This window comes from Carassius carassius, chromosome 11 (genome assembly GCF_963082965.1).
Source record: "Carassius carassius chromosome 11, fCarCar2.1, whole genome shotgun sequence".
NCBI classification, from domain to species: domain Eukaryota; kingdom Metazoa; phylum Chordata; class Actinopteri; order Cypriniformes; family Cyprinidae; genus Carassius; species Carassius carassius.
Window position 1 is genome coordinate 1,095,281 of NC_081765.1, and position 19,861 is coordinate 1,115,141.

Below are 19,861 nucleotides of genomic sequence, written 5' to 3' on the forward strand. Positions count from 1 at the left end.
AGTTCCTGGCAAAGTCAGAGAAGCTATAGTCAGGCTCGAACTGCTGACCATCATGACATCATTTGTTCTGCCTGGCAGCAACTTTGACCACTATGCCACTCGTACCCCGATGGATCTGTTCCTTAACATTTTTTATATTTCCTACTAATGCAGGTTTGACTGTTGGGGAGGAAGTGGAAGCAGTCAATTCATTTATGTCTCGTGCTGCATTGATAACAAAATCTATGACCAAATCTGGTGAGTCGTTGGGTTTAATTAAAGTCATTGTTAAATATGTGCAATATTTAAAATGGACATGTTCATTTTTTTTTTCTCAGCACGCACAGATATGATCACTATCCATGTTCGACCTAAGGAAAAAGTTAAATCTTTACAATTATCTTGCTCAAAGATATGTTAAGGTATATTTGGTATTATGTTTTTGTTTATTAATTCTAATTTAGATTAACCTTTGCATTCAGTGTTGGGTAAAGTTCTTGAAAAGTTAATTTTAGTTAATTTTCTGAGTTCACAAGTTTTGGGAAGTCCCTAATTTAGACAAAATAATCGGGTAAACGGAGTTCATATCTTAACAGTGTGATATAAAACAAATACAAAGAGTAAAGAAAATATCAATCATGGTCACCGGTAAGATATGAACTCCATATACCTGATAATTTTGTCTAAAAGGTCACATATTGTCAAAATCGACATTTTCTGGCTTTTATTATCATAATGAAGGTCTAGGTGCTATGTATTTACCTTCTAAGTGTCTACACTGATGATTGTCAGACAAACGCACACTGCCTAGATTTAGAAGCTGTACCTGAAAACGAGCCGTTTTGAATTCCTGCATTTTGAGATGTCACAAATGCCTAGGCTCCTCCTTCAGTCACTGCACACACACTACAGCGTGTTCCCTGTGGCTGCCTGGTTGTGCGTCTTTCAAATCGGCAAATCAGAAGAAAGGCTCGTGAACATTAATTAGACAGACCTGTTTTTAGCAGAGCTACTGAGAAAAGAGCTTGCAAAACGCTATTTACTTGGTGTTTGATACTTATAACTGCAAATATAACTTCATAAGTACATAAAAACATTAAAAAAAATATTTAAAAAAAGGTTACAATATGAGACCTTTTATTAGGGACTTCCCAAAACTTGTGAACTCAGAAAATGAACTAAAATAAACTTTTCAAGAACTTGACCCAACACTGTTTGCATTATAAGTATAACTTCATGTATGTTACAGACATTACAGAGAACAGCTGAGGTGGCAGGAGAGATTGAGATGACCAAATCCCACCTGAACAAAACAAGTGAAGATCTTCAGCAGTGGGTCACAGATGTTCAATTGTGGGCAGCATCAAGTAAGTTTGTTACTAAATCTAAAGAAATCATGTCATGTGTGCAAGGGTGTAGGAATGAGTTTGATATTGAGGGGGACTCATTTTATTCAACAATCGTTGTTTTTATTGGGTGGGACCACATTAACTGCCACTCGGGATCATGTCCCCACTTCCCCACCCGCTCCTACGCCCTTCCATTTGTGAAATTTGAATGTTATAACTTTTTGAATATTATGTTTGTACGCTTATCGTTTTGTTTGCAAACAGCTCCGAGTACCATCAGTTCACATGACCCACAGGGGCTGCAGCGTCTAATGGAAGGCTTGGTCCCTAAAATCCACCAAAAGAAAATGGAGTTGTACAGAGAGACAGGTTTGTGATTGAGGTTTTTTTTTATTCATTTTGTAGGATCCTACACATTCTTGTGAAAGTAATCTATAAATCTGAATGGAAATTTCATAATGTGTGTACTTTATTAAAATTATATTTTTCTGAAATCTGTGTTCATGTGTTACCTCCTTGTAGACAACAACAAAGACAGGCGACGCAAGCGATCTGCCATTGCTAAAGAGAAGAGCAAACTAGAAGAGGCCATAACATCATACAATGCTCTGGTCTCAAATGCAGAGGTTGTGGATCCAGCAGACGCCCTTTTAGCACAAGACTTTTCAATATGGCCTTGGGAAACAGGTAGAGATTGGAACAGGAAATATAATTGTCAACGCAGTATTTAAGTTGTCTTTGTCTTCACTTACCACAATAGTGCACAATTAGTTTCTATGTAGTTTAGTTTTATGTCACATTTATTTATAAAGAGAGAATAAGACTGAGTCCTTGGTCTCTTTTAGAATCAGAATCAGAATCAGAATGAGCTTTATTGCCAGGTATGTTTACACATACGAGTAATTTGTTTTCGTGACAGAAGCTCCGCAGTACAACAGAATGACAGCGACAGAACATAAAACACATAATAAAAGGATATAAAAATATAAAAATAAAAAAAAGTAGATAAGGAATGACAATATACAAATTGACAATTGTAGGCAGGTATATTACAAAAATGCAGTTATGTATGTACATGTATATTATGTTCAAAATTTAAGTGTATACTAAGTATGTGTGTTAGATAAATTAAGTGTATGTGTATATAAATATAAAGTGTAGTGTGTTCAGTGTGTATCAGCTGTTCATAAGATGGATTGCCTGAGGGAAGAAACTGTTCCTGTGTCTGGTCGTTCTGGTGCTCAGTGCTCTGTAGCGTCGACCAGATGGCAACAGTTCAAAGAGGGAGTGTGCTGGATGTAAGGGGTCCAGAGTGATTTTAACAGCCCTTTTGCTCACTCTGGATAAGTACAGTTCTTGAATAGATGGGAGGGTTGTACCGATAATTCGCTCAGCAGTCCGGACTACCCTCTGTAGTCTTCTGAGGTCAGATTTAGAAGCTGAGCTGAACCAGACAGTTACTGAAGTGCAGAGGATGGACTCAATGATGGTGGAGTAGAACTGTTTCAGCAGCTCCTGTGGCAGGTTAAACTTCCTCAGCTGGCGAAGGAAGTAAAACCTCTGCTGGGCCTTTTTCACAATGGAGTCAATGTGAATGTCCCACTTCAGGTCCTGAGAGATAGTGGTGCCCAGGAACCTGAATGACTCCACTGCAGTCACAGTGCTATTAATGATGGTGAGTGGGGGGAGAGCAGTGGGGTTTCTCCTGAAGTCCACGATCATCTCCACTGTTTTGAGCGTGTTAAGCTCCAAGTTGTTGAGAGTGCACCAGACAGCCAGCTCTTTAACCTCCTGTCTGTAAGCAGACTCGTCACCGTCCTGAATGAGGCCAATGAGTGTGGTGTCATCTGCAAACTTCAGGAGCTTGACAGAGGGGTCCTTAGATGTGCAGTCATTAGTGTACAGAGAGAAGAGCAGTGGGGAGAGAACACAGCCCTGGGGAGCTCCGGTGCTGATTGTACGGGTGCTGGATGTGTATTTTCCCAGCCTCACTAGCTGCTGCCTGTCTGTCAGGAAGCTGTTGATCCACTGACAGACGGAGGTGGGCACGGAGAGCTGAGTTGGCTTGGGCAGGAGGAGGTTTGGGATGATCGTGTTAAAGGCCGAGCTGAAGTCCACAAACAGGTGTCCCCGGTCTATCTAGGTTTTGCAGAACATAATGCAGTCCAATGTTTACTGCATCATCCACAGACCTGTTTGCTCTGTAGGCAAACTGAAGTGGATCCAGCAAGGGTCCAGTGATGTCCTTCAGGTGGGCCAGCACCAGTTTTTCAAATGACTTCATGACTACAGACGTTAGAGCCACAGGCCTGTAGTCATTTAGTCCTGTAATTTTGGGTTTCTTTGGGATGGGGATGATGGTGGAGCGTTTGAAGCATGAAGGGACTTCGCACAACTCCAGCGATCTGTTGAAGATCTGTGTGAAGATGGGGGCCAGCTGGTCAGCACAGAATTTCAGACAGGCTGGTGTAACACAATCTGGGCCTGGTGCTTTTTTCCTTTTCTGCTTCCTGAAGACCTGGCACACCGCATCCTCGCTGATCTGAATTGCAGGTGTGGGGGAGAGGGGGGATGCAGGAGGTGTGAATGGTGAGAGTGCTTGATTGGAGAGGTGTTCAGGGTGGGTTGCGGGAGTTGTTATTGGTGTGAATGGTTGTGTGGGGAGGTGCTCAGGGCAGGTGATGGGTGTTCTTTCAAACCTGCAGTAAAACTCGTTCAGATCGTCTGCCAGTCGTTGATTCTCCACAGTGCTGGGGGGTGGTGTCTTGTAGTTGGTAATCTCTTTCAGACTTTTCCACACTGATGCTGAGTCGTTGGAAGTGAACTGAGTCCTTATTTTTACAGAATAATTCCTCTTTGCCACTCTGATCTCCTTTTCCAGTGTTTATTTAGCCTGTTTATACAAGACATTGTCCCCTTCCTGTAAGCATCTTCTTTGGCCTGACGGAGCTGTCTGAGTTTTGCAGTGAACCACGGTTTGTCATTGTTGTAAGTTAGATGAGTCCTAGTAGGAATACGCATATCCTCACAGAAACTGATATAAGATGTTACAGTCTCTGTGAGCTCGTCCAGATCGATGGCAGCGGCTTCAAAAACACTCCAATCAGTGAGGTCAAAACAAGATTGTAAATCCTGCTCTGCTTCATTAGTCCATCTTTTTACAGTCCTTAATACAGGTTTTGCTAATTTTAGTTTCTGCCTGTAGGTCAGTATAAGATGAACCAGACAGTGATCAGAACGTCCCAAAGCTGCTCGTGGAACAGAGTGATATGCATTCTTTATTGTGTTGTAACAGTGATCCAATATATTACTGTCTCTTGTGGGACAAGTAACATGCTGTCTGTATTTTGGCAGTTCACAGGAGAGATTGGCTTTATTAAAGTCCCTGATTGATTAAAACAGAGTCCGGGTGTTGTTGTTCTGTCTCTGTGATCTGATCAGCGAGTTTCGGTAAAGCCAGGCTTACTTGCCCTTGTGGAGGAATGTACACTAAGTAGACATCCAAAAGGCCCTTTTTACCGCCGCATGTACCGCGGCGGTATAAAGTGCATTTGCAACCTTTGACCGCTGAGTGGCATTTTAACCACAAGTTATCAAACAAGCGCATCAAAGCACATTTTCGCTAATAGACGTCAGTTTTGCCTCACTGATGTGTTAGATTTGATGGCTTCAGTCAGAGAAAATGAAAGAAAAACACTGTAGTTAAAATATTTAATATTTAATATCCACAGACGAAAGTTTGGTACTTATGAAGTTATGTGCATTTCTTAGAACGAATTCAAGCAGGATAAATGTCAAGCCTGTGCCTGAACCCGTGATTATATTTTCTCTAATCTACATGGTATTAAACCATATTTTAGATTTGACACATTTAAAAGGTGTGCAGTATTATTTATATTATATTAATTATGCGTTATATTATTCAAAAGAAATTGTGGTTTACTTTGCATCGGAGCATTATAAGTGGTAGCCTATTTTAGTGGGGTTGGTTACATGGATTAATATGCAAAATGTCAATATTTTCATATATTATGCCTACATTTTAATTTATATTTTCAATATAAATATATTTTTTCCTTTAATAAAACAACATGCATTTTTGTTATTCGTTATCTGTCCTTTAACTTATTGGGGAAAAAACATTTGTCTGTAAACTGATTAAGAAATTGTTGCATGTTTAAACATGAAGCACTGTATAATTTCGTTCCCATTATTTAGGCCTAATTTGCCTACAACAAGAAACGAATAAAATTAAACCTGCACGAATAAATATTTGAAACTAATAAATGGAGGGATTAATAAAACGTCCTCATGATTAAACTCAAGTTCTCTCATTATAATCAACAAAATACACACGATGTAAAAAAGAGCTTCATTAACTGACAACATAAGTGATTTTAAAGGGAGCCTTCTTTACTTGCTTTTAGTGCTGGGCGATAGCATATGGCCTAAAAAAACCCGATTTATGATTTAAATCGATTTTAAAATCAATATTCAAATGACAAAGAAATTTTTCAAAACAAGTTTTAATATAGTTATAAACTTATAACTGAGACAAGATGATAAAACAACTGTGATGTTATTACCTTAATGCTGGAAAGACCTTTATTTTATTTTTATTATTTATTATATATTATTTTTTATTATGATTTATTTTTTGTTAATACTAGCAAATTTTTTTTGTGAGGAAAATAAAAGTACATTTTTGTCAGTTATTTTATCTAAACAGATCGATTAATTTCTTCAAGATTTCAAAATCAAATAGCCTACTGATAATGTAGTAGCACTGTAAGATTACATTTGTTTGAATGCATTATTGCTAAAGCGATTGCGTGTGAATGTGCTTTATCTGTTTAAATCATGCTTTAACCCGAAAATAATCAGTAAAAGAACTCATATAGCCTTTAACATCCTGCTCGACTATTGCAGTCATTATGACCTGATCAAGCCATAGCTAAATATGTTTAAAATTAATTATTGCTGAATATGCAGTTATATCACGGGCTCCAGTCAAAATCACACCGTTCAGCTCATCCTCTGCTCGGCGGCATGTCTCTGTCTCAGACGCGCGGGGGAGGGTTGAGCCACTCTGAACTACGGGAGCCCGAGTGGTGCGTCGGTGGATGTTAAAAAGAAAACCGATTTTCATTCAAACAAACCGATGTAAATTACAAATTCGAGTTAATTGATAAAATCGATTTATCCCCCAGCCCTACTTGCTTTCATATTATCTAATGAAAAAAAAAGAAAATGCAGCTGCATTTAAATGTAGGTGTGTAAAATATGTGCAAGATTTGCACTGCAGGTGTGATGGTAGATGTGCAGCTTTTATTCTTATTTATTTTATCTTCATTACAAATCTTGTTTGGTTTCATTTTGGATAATTGCATGTAAAATAATTAATTATTATTCATATTCATATTAATATTCATATGCAAGTATTTGTGCAAAAATTATTAATTCGCATTAATGACAGGGCGCATTAATATTCAACATTCAACAATCTGTGAATGTTGCATTTCTCTGTTGGAGAGAGCCAGCACTGTGAATTTCATCTTGCAGCAGACAAGAAAACATTTGTTTATTAATAAATAATTAAAATGTCTCATTTTTCACAATTATTAGGCTACTTCATGTACTTTGTGGCAAACTTAATGGATGTGCTTGAGCGCAGAATATATTAAGATTTGATTATGTAAATTTTATATAAACCTCTGATAGTTGAATATAACAAATGAATGACTAGAACTATAAAAATCTTAGTTTTTTCAAACCAATTTTTTGTCTAACCAAAACAACAGTCCTATATAAACTGGTTCAACAACTATGAAAGCCTCATAAGACACTGTCCATATGAAAGAGCAATTCACACCTTTATCTCGACCCCCACAAGCCATGCATAACTAACCCCAAAACCCAACCCCCTCCAGCTGAACAGAATTCGGTCTGTGTTTTGGCAGCGACAAACGCTTTGATTGCGTCCTCGAGTTTAATTTGTATGTCAGAGATAATTTTTAATCAGTTTAAGCTTTGAGAAACCGCGTTCTCCAGAGATTACAGTGACAGTGAGAAGCACTCTCAATGCTACAAAAACATTTGGAAAAATTTATTCCATCCCTTTTTCACAGATGAATTTAAGCGCATCCAGTGGTTTAGCAACCAGGCTTCTGCCCAAAGCAGTCTGCTCTTCGAACAATTCATGCCCTCAACGTCCCGCGTGTCTCCATGAGTCAGGGCCTTTTCCAGTCTTAAGCAATCCTGAAGAGTCTTAAGCAATCCTGAAGAACTATTGTATTCTCCTTTTCTTTGAGAGATGCATGTCATTTTAAAATCCAAATACGCGCCCATGGTCTCGAAGCAGCGAAAATCGCTCTTTCACAGAACGGAGGCGATGAATTTAAAAAAGGAGCCTCATTGTGTCTCATTTAAAAGCGGTCGTCTTTTTTACTCATAACCAGATAGCCTAATTTTATTCATTTTGACATTTTTGAATATACATTAAAGTACTTTGCACGCATATACTAATAGAGCGCGGCCGGGCGGGAATTTTAATTCTAAATTTAAAGTGAATTTAAGTTCATACTAATGGAGTGGGTAAAAAAAATGCTTTTGATATAAGTGCGATAACTGTAACCTAATGTAAAACAAACATATAAATTAATAATTTTCTATTTCTCTCTCTCTCTCTCTATCTTTCTCTCGCTCTCTCGCATTCTCTCTTTCTTGCCGCCCTAGTTCGCCTATAGGCACGTGCCGGCCCTGTGTGCACGAGACACCAGCGCGAACAAACAGCTGAAACAGAAAATACTCAATTTTTGGACACACATAAGGCATAATTCAAAAATGTAAAATTTTAGTAGTTTGAAAAAATCAAGAGTAAAAACAGAGTTAATAATAATTATTGCTAAGTGCTGGACTGTTTCCATTTCGCTCTGCATATGGAACCTGAAGATTTTTTTTAAACCAAGAATGAACCGAAATGAAAATTAAATGAAAACATTTAGCTTTTTATCCGTATATATATTTTTTCACAAGACCATAATGATAATAAAAAATCATCAATTAATAATTAATAATTATTTTACGAAAATCATTGTTATTTGTGATCGTGGATGTTTGAGGAAGGCTTTCAGACCAAGCGGAATCCTCTGTTCTGTGCAGCTTCACTGTCTGCGGTATGACTTTACTGAATCAGATTGAGGCGAATACAACTTATTGATCATGAGACCAATATTTAGCAAGCAGGAAAACATTCATTCTACCTGAAGGAAGACGTATTTCATTGAGCTAATGCTGTTAAATAGAGAGAGAGAGAGAGAGAGAGAGAGAGAGAGAACCAGTCAATTAAACTTAGAGCTCATTATATTGAAGTACAAATCCAAACACCAGAAACATTATGCATTTTATGAATAATGAAATGTTATGAAAAGTATGCATTTTATTTATTCACATGCTGTATGGTTGTTTGTATTTAGCAGTTAGAACCTATTTTTAAACTTGAATTTAAATACTATTAAACTAACTTTAAAATATCAAGGAGTAAAAAAGGATAAAATGTCACAGTGCATGTTAAATAGTCTAAATGAAATTGTGTTAACGATATAATTAGAACTAACAATATAATTCGATTTTTTTAAATGAACAGCAACCTTTATATCAAACATTTTTAAATCGTCCACAGCTGAGCATCGCGGGAGGCTGATCAAGTAATATTCAGATGCAATGAAAGAACAAAAAAAAACCCTGGATAGCCTATATTAGGCCCAGGCTCTGCTCTGAAGTATACAATTTTAACGGATTAATCGCCTATTTTCATTTGCTGCATGTCTATTTCATTTTTTATTTTTTAAACACGCTAAAAAATAAATTAAGTTTGTCAGAGGAAAAAAAAATATAAGTCGTCTATAGTTGCATTTTAACGGATTCATCACCTATTCTTTGTTTGCTGCATGTTTTTTTTTATTTTTATTTTTTTTAACACGCTAAAAAATAAATCAGAGATTGTGAGAGGAAAAAAATATGAGTCAGGTATAAGCAGGGATGTGTACCGAAACCCGGTAAACTGAAACTATTAAACTAAACTAAGATCTGACGCTATCGGTTCTGCTTTCGGTACTGGAACAAGGGGAAAAAAAACAACGTACTATGTATTTTTGCTTAATAATGTTATCATGCACATCTTATCTCACCAAACATATCTAATGTGCGATTATATTAAGACGTTTGTCTGTGAGATCTGCGAGATCTCTAATGCGCGCCGCGGAGGCTGTCTGTCAGTCACACACACACACACACACACACCAAAACGAGCACGGAGCACGCACACGCATTAACTGTACGTAAACTCCTGCTTAATAATAAAGAGTGACGATGGTGAAGATATTTGCTTAATGTTATCGTGCACATTTTATCTCACCAAACATTTCTAACGTGCGATCATATTAAGACGTTCGTCTGTGAGATCTGCGATTGATAAAAATAATAAAACCTATATTTCCCTCAAGACTAGTCATGTTTTTGAGGTTGTTTTAATTTAAACGTGTCTGCTTCTATTTTAGCCAATTTATTTTAAATAAACTAAAACAAAAATAATAATAAAAAAAGAAAAACGAATACAGCTTGTTATCAGACTGTAAAAAAAATACGATGAAAAAGTCATGACAACACATTTTTATGGTTGGCTACTTTAACTTATAGAAATAATTTAAGCAATTTAATGCGTTTTATACTAGTTTAAATCAGAATTTTTAAAACTAATAAACTGAAATTAAAATCTCATGGAATTTTAAGTTTAAACGGGTGAAAATGCCACAGTGAATATTAAATATAGCCTATATAACAGAAGACCTTGATTGCATTTTACCATGAAACTAACAGAATAATTAGATTTTTTTTTAAACTAACAAATTCATGTATAATATGGGACAGCAACCTTTATATCAAACACTTTTACGTCGTCCACAGTTGAGCAACGCGAGAGGAAGGTATTGCGCAAGAGCGCACAAGTGTATGTGAAGAGAATTTTTAGGGGGTAGGAGGATTTTTTTTATTCTTAAATTTTCATATGCAATGAAAAAAAATGGGATAAACACGAAATAAATAAGTAAATAAAATAAATTGATATACAGTATATCCACTTAGCTTACCTGCTGGGTTTACCTCTCTCATTCTGGACACATCCAAATGTTTCCATATTTGTGATGTTGCGTATTTGCAGCTAAACTATTATTTATTAGGTAAAATAGGCTTTGTGGTTCACGTGTGTTTCAGTATCGATGGAAAAATATTATAATGAGCAAAAATATGCCACAGTAGACCGCTGCTCATGCGGGAACTTCGCTGTTTACAATGAACGTGCGCGTGAGGCACCAGTGCATAAAACAGCTGAAATATACCATACTCAATTTTTGCTCACTCAGTTAAAGCATAATTAGAGACAGTTTGAAAAATCAAGAACAATAGCAGTTAATAAGAATTATTGCTGTTAGTGCGGTCTTATTGCTGGACCGTTCTCATTTCGTTCCTCATATGGAACTTGAAGGATTTTATTTATTTATTATATATATATATATATATATTTAATCCTTGTGTGTGTGTTCCTATATAAATATATAAATAAATAAATATATATATATATACAGTATATAGGAACACACACACGGATTAGAACATTTAATATTTTTATTCTGGTTTGTTTATATATATATATATGTTTAATGGCAATAGCATGCAGTAAGGCTTTGTGTAAAGGTCTTTCTTTTACATTGTTACTGCAGCCTAAAACTATCCCACGTTTTTAAATTAACTCTTACTTTAAATTTTATAATGGTTTTTAAGGATGTTAAAATGTTATAATATAATGCTATTGATGCTTTACTTGTCCTTTCGTCTTCGTTTACAAACCCTCATTTTATTATTACAGTCAGTTCAAAATTTGTCCTTTTGCGCCACCTGGCGGTAGTTAAGCGAATTATTTTAACATGCGACTGAATTCAATTAATGCCGCGGCACGCGGTGGTAATGCCCAAATAGGCTGTCAACCTGAGTGAAACCCCCGCGGCGAATAGAATGGCTTGCAGTTGACAAACAGCATTTCTAGATCAGGACAGCACATCTTCTTTAACACAATTACATCTGTACACCAGTGTTCATTGATGTAAAGGCATCAGGACTTTCCAGTTGATTCTGTGTTACGATCCGCTCTAAAAAGTTGAAAGCCCGACAGATGGAGTGCGCTGTCCGGTATGGGGTCATTCAGCCAGGTTTCCGTGAAACACAGAGCAGAAGAGTGTGAGAAATCCTTATTTGTCCGAGAGAGCAGAAGGAGTTCGTCCGTTTTGTTGGGTAGAGAGCGTGGATTTGCCAGCTGGATGCTAGGCAACAGCGTGCGAAATCCGCACTTCCTGAGTCTGACGAGCGCTCCCGCTTGCTTCCCCTGTCTGCGCATCCTGAAGCGTTTGATCAGCGCCGCTGCTCCTCCGATAACAACGTTCAGTAAAACGTCTGAATAATTTAAATCAGGAAAAATATATTGTGGTGTGTTCTGCCGAATGTTCAGCAGGAATTGCAGGAATATAACTAAAGAAAGGACAAACTAACTAAAACACAAAAACAACTGCAGGGCACGTCACGGAGGCAGCCTGTGGCGAGTGGGGCGGGGCCGAGGGACGTGGGAACACGAATGAGGCCGGCAGTGATTGGGCAAATCAGTGGCACCTGCGACCCACCGCCGGTCTCGAGTCCCACGTAGGAGATGGAAGGATATAAAATATATCGCCAGGTTATATTATATAACCTGATATATTCGCCAGGGGGCCGGAGCCTGCTGCCTCCGTGAAGGTATCCGGAGGAGCAGGGAACGGGGGACTCCTGCCGGCTGCTCAAAACCGGAGGAGCCGTCGCCGTCCACCGGGCGGCGGAGGAGTGTCGTGCTGTCCGCCGAGGGCCGTCCAGTGCCACCGCCAGGCACCGCGGAGGAGATCGCCCAGCCGGTGGAGGGCCGAGCAGCAGTGCGTCTGGGAACCGGAACAAGGGGCGATGGGGGTATGTGGCAAGTGGGGCGGGGCCGAGGGACATGGGAACACGAATGAGGCCGGCAGTGATTGGGCAAATCAGTGGCACCTGCGACCCACCGCCGGTCTCGAGTCCCACGTAGGAGATGGAAGGATATAAAAACTGGAGCGACGACAGTGAAGGACGAGAGAGGACCAGGCCTGGGCTTTTAGTTGTGTTTTGGTTTTTATTTGCGCGCACCAGTCGTCCGTGAGGGGCTGGTGCGCTGTTTTGTGTTTATTTTGCTTTATTAAAATGTTGTTTGATTGTCCGCCGGTTCCCCCCTCCTTCTTCCCGATGACTATGAAGTCTTTTATCATTACACACACCAGTCCTCAGGTCCTTACACTGGCTTCCAGTTACATTTAGGATTGATTTTAAAGTACTTTTACTCGTATATAAGTCACTAAATGACCTAGGACCGAAATATATTTCAGATATGCTCACTGAATATAAACCTAACAGAGCACTCAGATCATTAGGATCGAGTCAGTTAGAAATACCAAGGGTTCACACAAAACAAGGAGAGTCCTCCTTTAGTTACTATGCCGCCCGCAGTTGGAATCAGCTTCCAGAAGAGATCAGATGTGCTAAAACACTGGTCACATTTAAATCTAGACTTAAAACTCATCTGTTTAGCTGTGCATTTATTGAATGAGCACTGTGCAATGTCCGAACTGATTGCAATATATATTTTCACTGTTTTTTTTATTTAATTTTATGTAAAATCATTTTCTTACTGTTTTAAATTCATTTTAAATAAGTATAATTTTAAAAGTTTTAAAATTGCTTGTTTTATTCTTGTTATTATTTTTCTTCATTACTATTTTACTTTCTTTTATGTAAAGCACTTTGAATTACCATTGTGTACGAAATGTGCTATATAAATAAACTTGCCTTGCCTTGCCTTAAACACCATTTACAGAACATTTATACAAAGCAACCTCTATAATTGAGGATTTAATCACTTTACTGACCAAGAGAATTAAAATTTTCTAATTATGAAGGTTTCAGACAGGCAACACTCCAACCTCTGCGAGTTTCTCTCTCCTCTATAACAGTTTGCGCCAGCATCAATAGTGATAAACGACTGATGATGTTCAATTCACATTTCTTCTCAAAAAAGCTGTTATTTTTCTTAACACAACTGCTGATTTATGTGTTCTAATTCTGTTTTCTTCTTTTTAAAGACCGTGTCGTAGCTGCTGTTTCTCTCTCTCGCATCAAGCGTTTTCTCTCGCACAGCTCCGATCAAAGGGAGGGGCTAACTCTTCACTCTCCTCATTGGACCAATTTTCACTTTGTTTTATTTGAATACAATTTTTTTTTAATAGTTTTATTTCTTTTTATTTATTTATGCATTTTCTACTTCACAATGTTATTAAAATAAAGTGCTGATTTACATATTCACGAGTTTTATGGTATTTTATTCCCTTTTGTATTTTACATTAACAGGGCTCTTAGTAACCTGGGTTACATCCTCCCCTCCTGAATTCATCCACGTCCCGCTGCATCTGCAAATTTTTGGAGTTGAGTTAAAACTACAGGCGCAGTATCAGCAGAAGCCACATTCACCTCTAAAGAAGTGCTGAATGCAGCACTTAGACCTTGCAACAGAGATTGAATCACCACGGTAAGTGGGTTTCCCAATTGGGGATACTCAAGTCTTTTTGCAGGCTTTTTGCAGTTTCTCTCTTTGTGAATGCCTGGGAATCACTCCGTGCTCAAAGTCAGTGTCATTCACTTGTTCACTCTGGTCACCTACAGCATCTATAATTTCACTCGGAACTGGATTCTCTCTACTCTTGTTCTCACCCTCACAATCTGCTTTCATTTCTGTCTCCTGGGCAGGCAACTCATCTACCGACTTGGAACAGAAATCCAACCCTGTATCGATTGAATCTAACTCTAGCTCATCAGAAGGCATTCCTACTTTTCCTGATTCAGGTAAGCTTTCCTCTACAGGTTCCTCTAAGATCTCCCCTGATAACCTACAGGTAGGTACATTCTCTCCAACAGGTAAGTCAATTTGGACGTTCTGGGGTCTTGGGCAGGGTAATGACTCAGGATTCACTAAAACTTGAGTTTCAAAGTTCAGCCTATCCCTAAACAGAGGACTAAGAAACTGATCATCCTCCGACCCAGAGTTCTCACACACAGACTCTGACTCTTGTAACTCATTATTTGGTCAAGCTCTAGTCCTAGGCCTGCAAACTCTTTGCTTAGGCTGCCGCTCATGTTGATCTGGCTGCAAAAATCCACAGGGCAACAACAGATCACGATGTAACGTCCTGAGAGAACCACTCTGCCCAACCAGCCAGACAGTGTACGCCGGTAATTCTCCCGCTCTTTTGAATACTACTTGGACACCTTGCTCCCACTTGTCAGCGAGCTTATGCGTCCCTCGCAACCTAACGTTGCGCACAAGAACTCTGTCACCCTCCTCTAAAGTAGAAGCAACTACACGTTCATCAAACCTTCTTTTGTTATGTTCTGCTAATTTAGCAGCATTTTTCCTAGCTATCTCGTAGCTCCCTCATAACCGGTCTTTCAGATCTTTCACATACTGAGAGTGAGATTTCGCAAGAGATTCTATTGGCAAGCTGAAAGCCAAATCCACTGGCAAGCGAGGCAGCCGCCCAAACATGAGCTCATAAGGAGCATACCCAGTTGTATCATTGCGTGTACAATTGTATGCGTGCACTAAGGGCTTTACAAACTCCTTCCACTTAGACTTTTTCTCATTCTCCAAAGTTCCCAGCATTTGGAGAAGCGTCCAATTAAAACGTTCTACCGGGTTACCTCTAGGGTGATAGGGCATGTTACGAATCTTATGGATACCCACAACATGACACAATTACTTAATTGTATGGGATTCGAAATCAGGACCTTGGTTACTATGTAGATTCTCAGGAAACCCATAGTGCACCAAGAAATTTTCGCCTAGACATTTTGCGATCGTATGAGCTGTTTGGTTCGCAGTCGGTATTGCAACGGCATACTTCATGAAATGGTCGGTGATAACCAATATGTTCTTGGTATCCAATATGATTGGCAAACCAATCACCTGATGCCTTTCACAAATGGCATTCACCACATCCGCCATGAGAACCTCAGACCCAGTTTCAGGCTCCGCCAGGTGGTGGAGTGTAAACTGCTTGATCCTCTCTCTTTCTTTCTGAGAGACGAGATCATCCAAAGGCTCACTATGCGGATGCCGGGAAAGCCCGTCCGCGTCCTGGTTTTGACTCCCATCCCTGTATTGGAGCTTAAAAGTGTATGTCGACAAACTAGACAACCAGCGGTAACTGGTAGCGTCAAGCTTTGCAGAAGTCAAAACATACATCAGGGGATCACTGTCGGTTACAACAGTGAAATCTACACCATACAAATAGTCGCTGAATTTTGCTGTGACAGCCCACTTTAAAGCCAAAAATTCAAGCTTATGTGCGGGGTATCTCCCTTCTCTCTTTGTCAGTCCCCTACTGGCGAATGCTATTACCCGCATCTGCCCGTCCTGCTCCTGGTATGCCTCGTAGTACAGTCCCGTAGTACTGGCATCGGTGTGAAGCATATATGGAAGCTTGGGGTCAGCAAATCCCAGGACAGGAGTGGAGCTCAGCTTAGAAATTATGACATCAAAGGCATTCTGACATGCAATGGTCCACCGATCTCCGAACTGCTCTTTGGTATTGAAGTACTCGGCCCCCTCTCGTTTCCCACTGCAGCCCCTACGAAGTGGAGGGTACCCCTCAGTGAGTCCCGTGAGAGGTTTGACTATCTTCGAGTAGTCACACACAAACCTTCTGTAGTACCCTGAAAATCCTAAGAACGCTCTCAGTTCTTTCAAATTTGTGGGCCTCGGCCAAGTCTTAAGAGCTTCAATCTTAGCCGGGTCAGTCTTTACCCCATCCCTCGAGACAACATGCCCTAAATACTTGACTGATGTCTGAAACAAACGCCATTTTCAGGCGACAACTTCAACCCGTATTCTTTAAGCCGATTAAGGACTTGTACTAACCGCGACTGGTGTTCTTCCAAGGTCTCTGAAAAGACTATCAGGCCGTCAATAAAGACCAGTACCTGTTTCCTGTGAAGATCACCCATGCACAGCTCCATTAATCTTTGGAACGTACTTGGCGCATTCGTGATTCCTTGGGGCATTCTGTTGAATTCACAGAATCCAAGAGGGCATACGAAAGCAGTCTTGCACTTATCAGCCTCATCCATCTCAATCTGGTAAAACTCAGACTTTAAATCAAGCACAGAGAACCACTTTGAGCCTGTAAATACAGAAAATACTTCTTCCAGATTGGGGAGAGATTATGCATCTTTGATCGTCTGGGAATTCAACTTCCGAAAGTCGATACAGAGCCGTACCGAGCCATCTTTCTTTCGAACTACCACTATGGGTGAAGAAAACGGGGACTCAGACTCACGAATAACTCCAGCAGTCATTAGTTCCTAAAGATGCTTTCGAACAGCTTCAATGTCCTGTGGTTGAATCGGACGTGCCCTAGGGTGCTTCATCAGTTAGTCTGATTTGATGTTTTACTTGACCTGTACGGCCATAATCAAGATCATGTACAGAAAAGACCTCAGGCATGGAATTTAACAGGTTTGTTATGCTCCAGTCTGAAGACAAGGGAGAGTCTCCGAAATCAAAGGTAAGATTGGCATGGGTAGGTGCTGGTGACTCAACCTTGCTTGAATTCTAAACTGGTTTCTCTATGACCCTCTGTATAGCATGGATCTCAGCCAAGACGGCTTTAGGGGGAATAGTTAATTCTGTCTGAGTAATATTCTTAAGTAGAACGAACAGCTGAGAGGAGCGTTAAGAAGGCAATGTGTGCACACAGCTCGCAACCATGAGGCCGCTTGGAAATGGAGCTGATGGTGGCTCAAGAATTACCCACTTCTCCATACAGGGTTCCCGATGCTGGATGTATCCATTCAGAACTACCGTGCTCCCGGCAGGCACAACTTCATGAAGATTCACTACCAGCTTCACTTGTCCTAATGCTCCACTGCTAGTTTTCTTCCACCTTGCCTCAAGGACTGTAAGCACAGCCTGATATCCATGGAGACTCGAACAAGGGCTACTCTCACTTTCCTTAATGCAATGGCTGTAAAGCACATCCAGGGAGTTGGTTCCAACAAGAACTTGCGACAGATTCTTTAGATCTGGAACTATAAAAGCTAACATGGGGACCTCGACTTCAACGCCAATTAACTCTCTAGGAAACTTTAAAGTCAGTTCAGTGTACCCCAAGTATGGGACAACTTGCCCATTAGCTCCCTCCACTTCCAACAAATTTTCTAATGACTTCAGCGGATAATCAGAAAAATGTGCCTCATAGAATGACTAGGGAACTGTAGTGACCTGAGAGCCTGAGTCTAGGAGACAATCTACTTCCTTTCCATCAATAATGATCTTCGCAGTGCACTTAAGCCCTACTAACCCCTTCGGCAGGCTTTTTAGTGTTGGCTAATGACGACTGCTCTTGCCTTTTACCCCTCTTCTCTGTATGCCCCGCTACAGAGACTTCCCTTACTTTTAAAGGTAAAGGGGAATGACCATGCAGTGAGTCCCAATAAGCCTGCTGCTCCCTCAACTTACGCCTCTTTTCCTCAACCCTTGCAGGGTTCGCAGCTTTATCACAAGCAACAGCCAAATGCCCATCTTCGCCGAATCTGAAACAATATCCAGGGCAAGGCCGATTGGTCATTGGTTGGAACCTTCTGGCACTTCTACCAATGTCAGTCTCAAACAAATTCTGAGGCGGGAAAACTCGAGGACTAGCATTCTCATGGGAGTTGTCTCTATAACTCTTTTGAGTAACATTCTGAGCCTGCAGTTCAGCAACTTGATGTCACAGCTTAATGATTTCTGAATCATCTGAATTTTCGCGCCTTACTTCTTGGGCCATGGATGCTTTAAGAGTGGTTACCTGAGTACGCAAATCTTCCACTACCCTCCTCAAAGTGCTCAGCTCCATCTTCTCAGAAGACCCACTTGACTGCTTATGGCCAGTTGTTTGACCTAAATTAGCAACTTGGGCCTGGACCTCTGCAAGAGTTTTCTTTATGAGGTCCGTTTCAGAAGTGTCAGAATTTGGTGTTTCATGGGAATAAGCTGATATTTGCTGAGTGGCAGCTCGTGGTCTCGGGTAGGTATTAGGAGCTTTTGACAACCCAAGGTAATTTCTCATCTGCTCTTCCTTGGAGGCATGCTTACCCTCCTCTGTTCGGATTAATACAACCAACTCAGCAAAGGTGGGTGAACTTCCCTCCTTCCTAACTGAAGGCTTGCTATGAGACCATTGTCCCAACACCCTCTCATGAACTGTTTCAAGAGGCAACGATCGTGATCTCTCTCCGCAATGCCTCCCCTCCTAATCATTGTACTCAAAGTAACTTGCAAACGATGCAAAAAATCTGATGACTTTTCTCCATGATTCTGTAAGGTGCCCATGAACTTGGCTAACAGTTCATCACCATCCTCCACAGAACCATAGACTGACTCCAGCAACTCAAGATATACTGCTGGCAAAGCTGGAGGTCGCACGTGCTTCACTACATCTGCGGCTGGAGGCAACAAGCTATCTAAGATCCTCCGCGCTCTATGCAAGTCTGAAACCGACGGGTCACTTAACAGGAGATCTACACTTGCTCGCCAAGTATCAAAATCGGGTTCGTTTGGAGGGTGCGGGCTCCTCCCTGAGAAAACCCTAAGTCGAACTGAGGCCTGCTGTGCCATTGTGGCATCAGCAGTCTTCACTATGTGCTCTACTACAATTCTTTGAATACCCGGTGGGTCAGCAATGCTCGCAGGAAAAGTAGGGTTAGTTGTCACGGTAACACAATCAACATTTTCTGGATTAGGGAAGGCCATAGGGGCCTCCCATCTCTTGGTTGGGTCTTTTGATTCTTGGGTTCGCATTTCTAATGTTTCAGCAGAGGTAGACAAGGGTATCGGGGAACAACACACAGGTTTCTGGAACGATTGCTTCCACACTCTGAGAATCATCAATGCTTGCATTTTGTGCTCTTACTGGAGTACGGTTAGCGGAGTGGGCTTCCCGAAGCTTTTCCAACTCCCCCTGAAGCACATCTAAGTAAGGTTTCCCACTTCCCCTAGCAAGGGCCTTCAATGTTTCAAGATACTCTTCAGTGACCGTACCGCTAGCTGTCTGCTTACAGACGCTAGCCAGAGCTCGTACTTAGAATGTAACACTCGGGTTTGAGAGACTTCCCAGGGTTAAGGGTAACAATGGTGTTAAGTTCAACATGGAAGTGCTGTGAGCATATTCCACAATACCATGGTGATGGAACTCAGAAGTTTGGTCATCGATTATCAAATTATGTCTAATTGATCCATACTTTTGCAAGAATGTCTCTAGCTCGCTATCGGTCTCAGTTAACGTGAGGCCTTTGACTATGACTGCACTTTCCACGTTCACGTTTTCTCTCTCTATGAT

At 40.4% G+C, this 19,861-nt stretch overlaps 1 protein-coding gene across 1 annotated transcript; it reads left to right on the forward strand.

Annotated features, from left to right (window-relative positions):
- The first annotated feature begins 1,136 nt into the window (after positions 1-1,136).
- Positions 1,137-19,115, forward strand: LOC132152562 (uncharacterized). The gene is made up of 4 exons (XM_059561315.1): positions 1,137-1,346; positions 1,593-1,697; positions 1,851-2,015; positions 18,871-19,115. Exons 1-4 carry the CDS (start codon positions 1,220-1,222, stop codon positions 19,113-19,115), a joined length of 642 nt encoding a protein of 213 aa, XP_059417298.1. The 5' UTR covers positions 1,137-1,219.
- The last annotated feature ends 746 nt before the right edge of the window (positions 19,116-19,861 follow it).

Coding starts and splice junctions, on each gene's coding strand:
- LOC132152562 (XM_059561315.1), top strand. CDS start 1,220: ATGTTACAGACATTACAGAGAACAGCTGAGGTGGCAGGAGAGATTGAG. Junction 1,698..1,850: donor GGAGTTGTACAGAGAGACAG/GTTTGTGATTGA, acceptor ACCTCCTTGTAG/ACAACAACAAAGACAGGCGA. Junction 2,016..18,870: donor AATATGGCCTTGGGAAACAG/GTAGAGATTGGA, acceptor CTTGGCTAACAG/TTCATCACCATCCTCCACAG.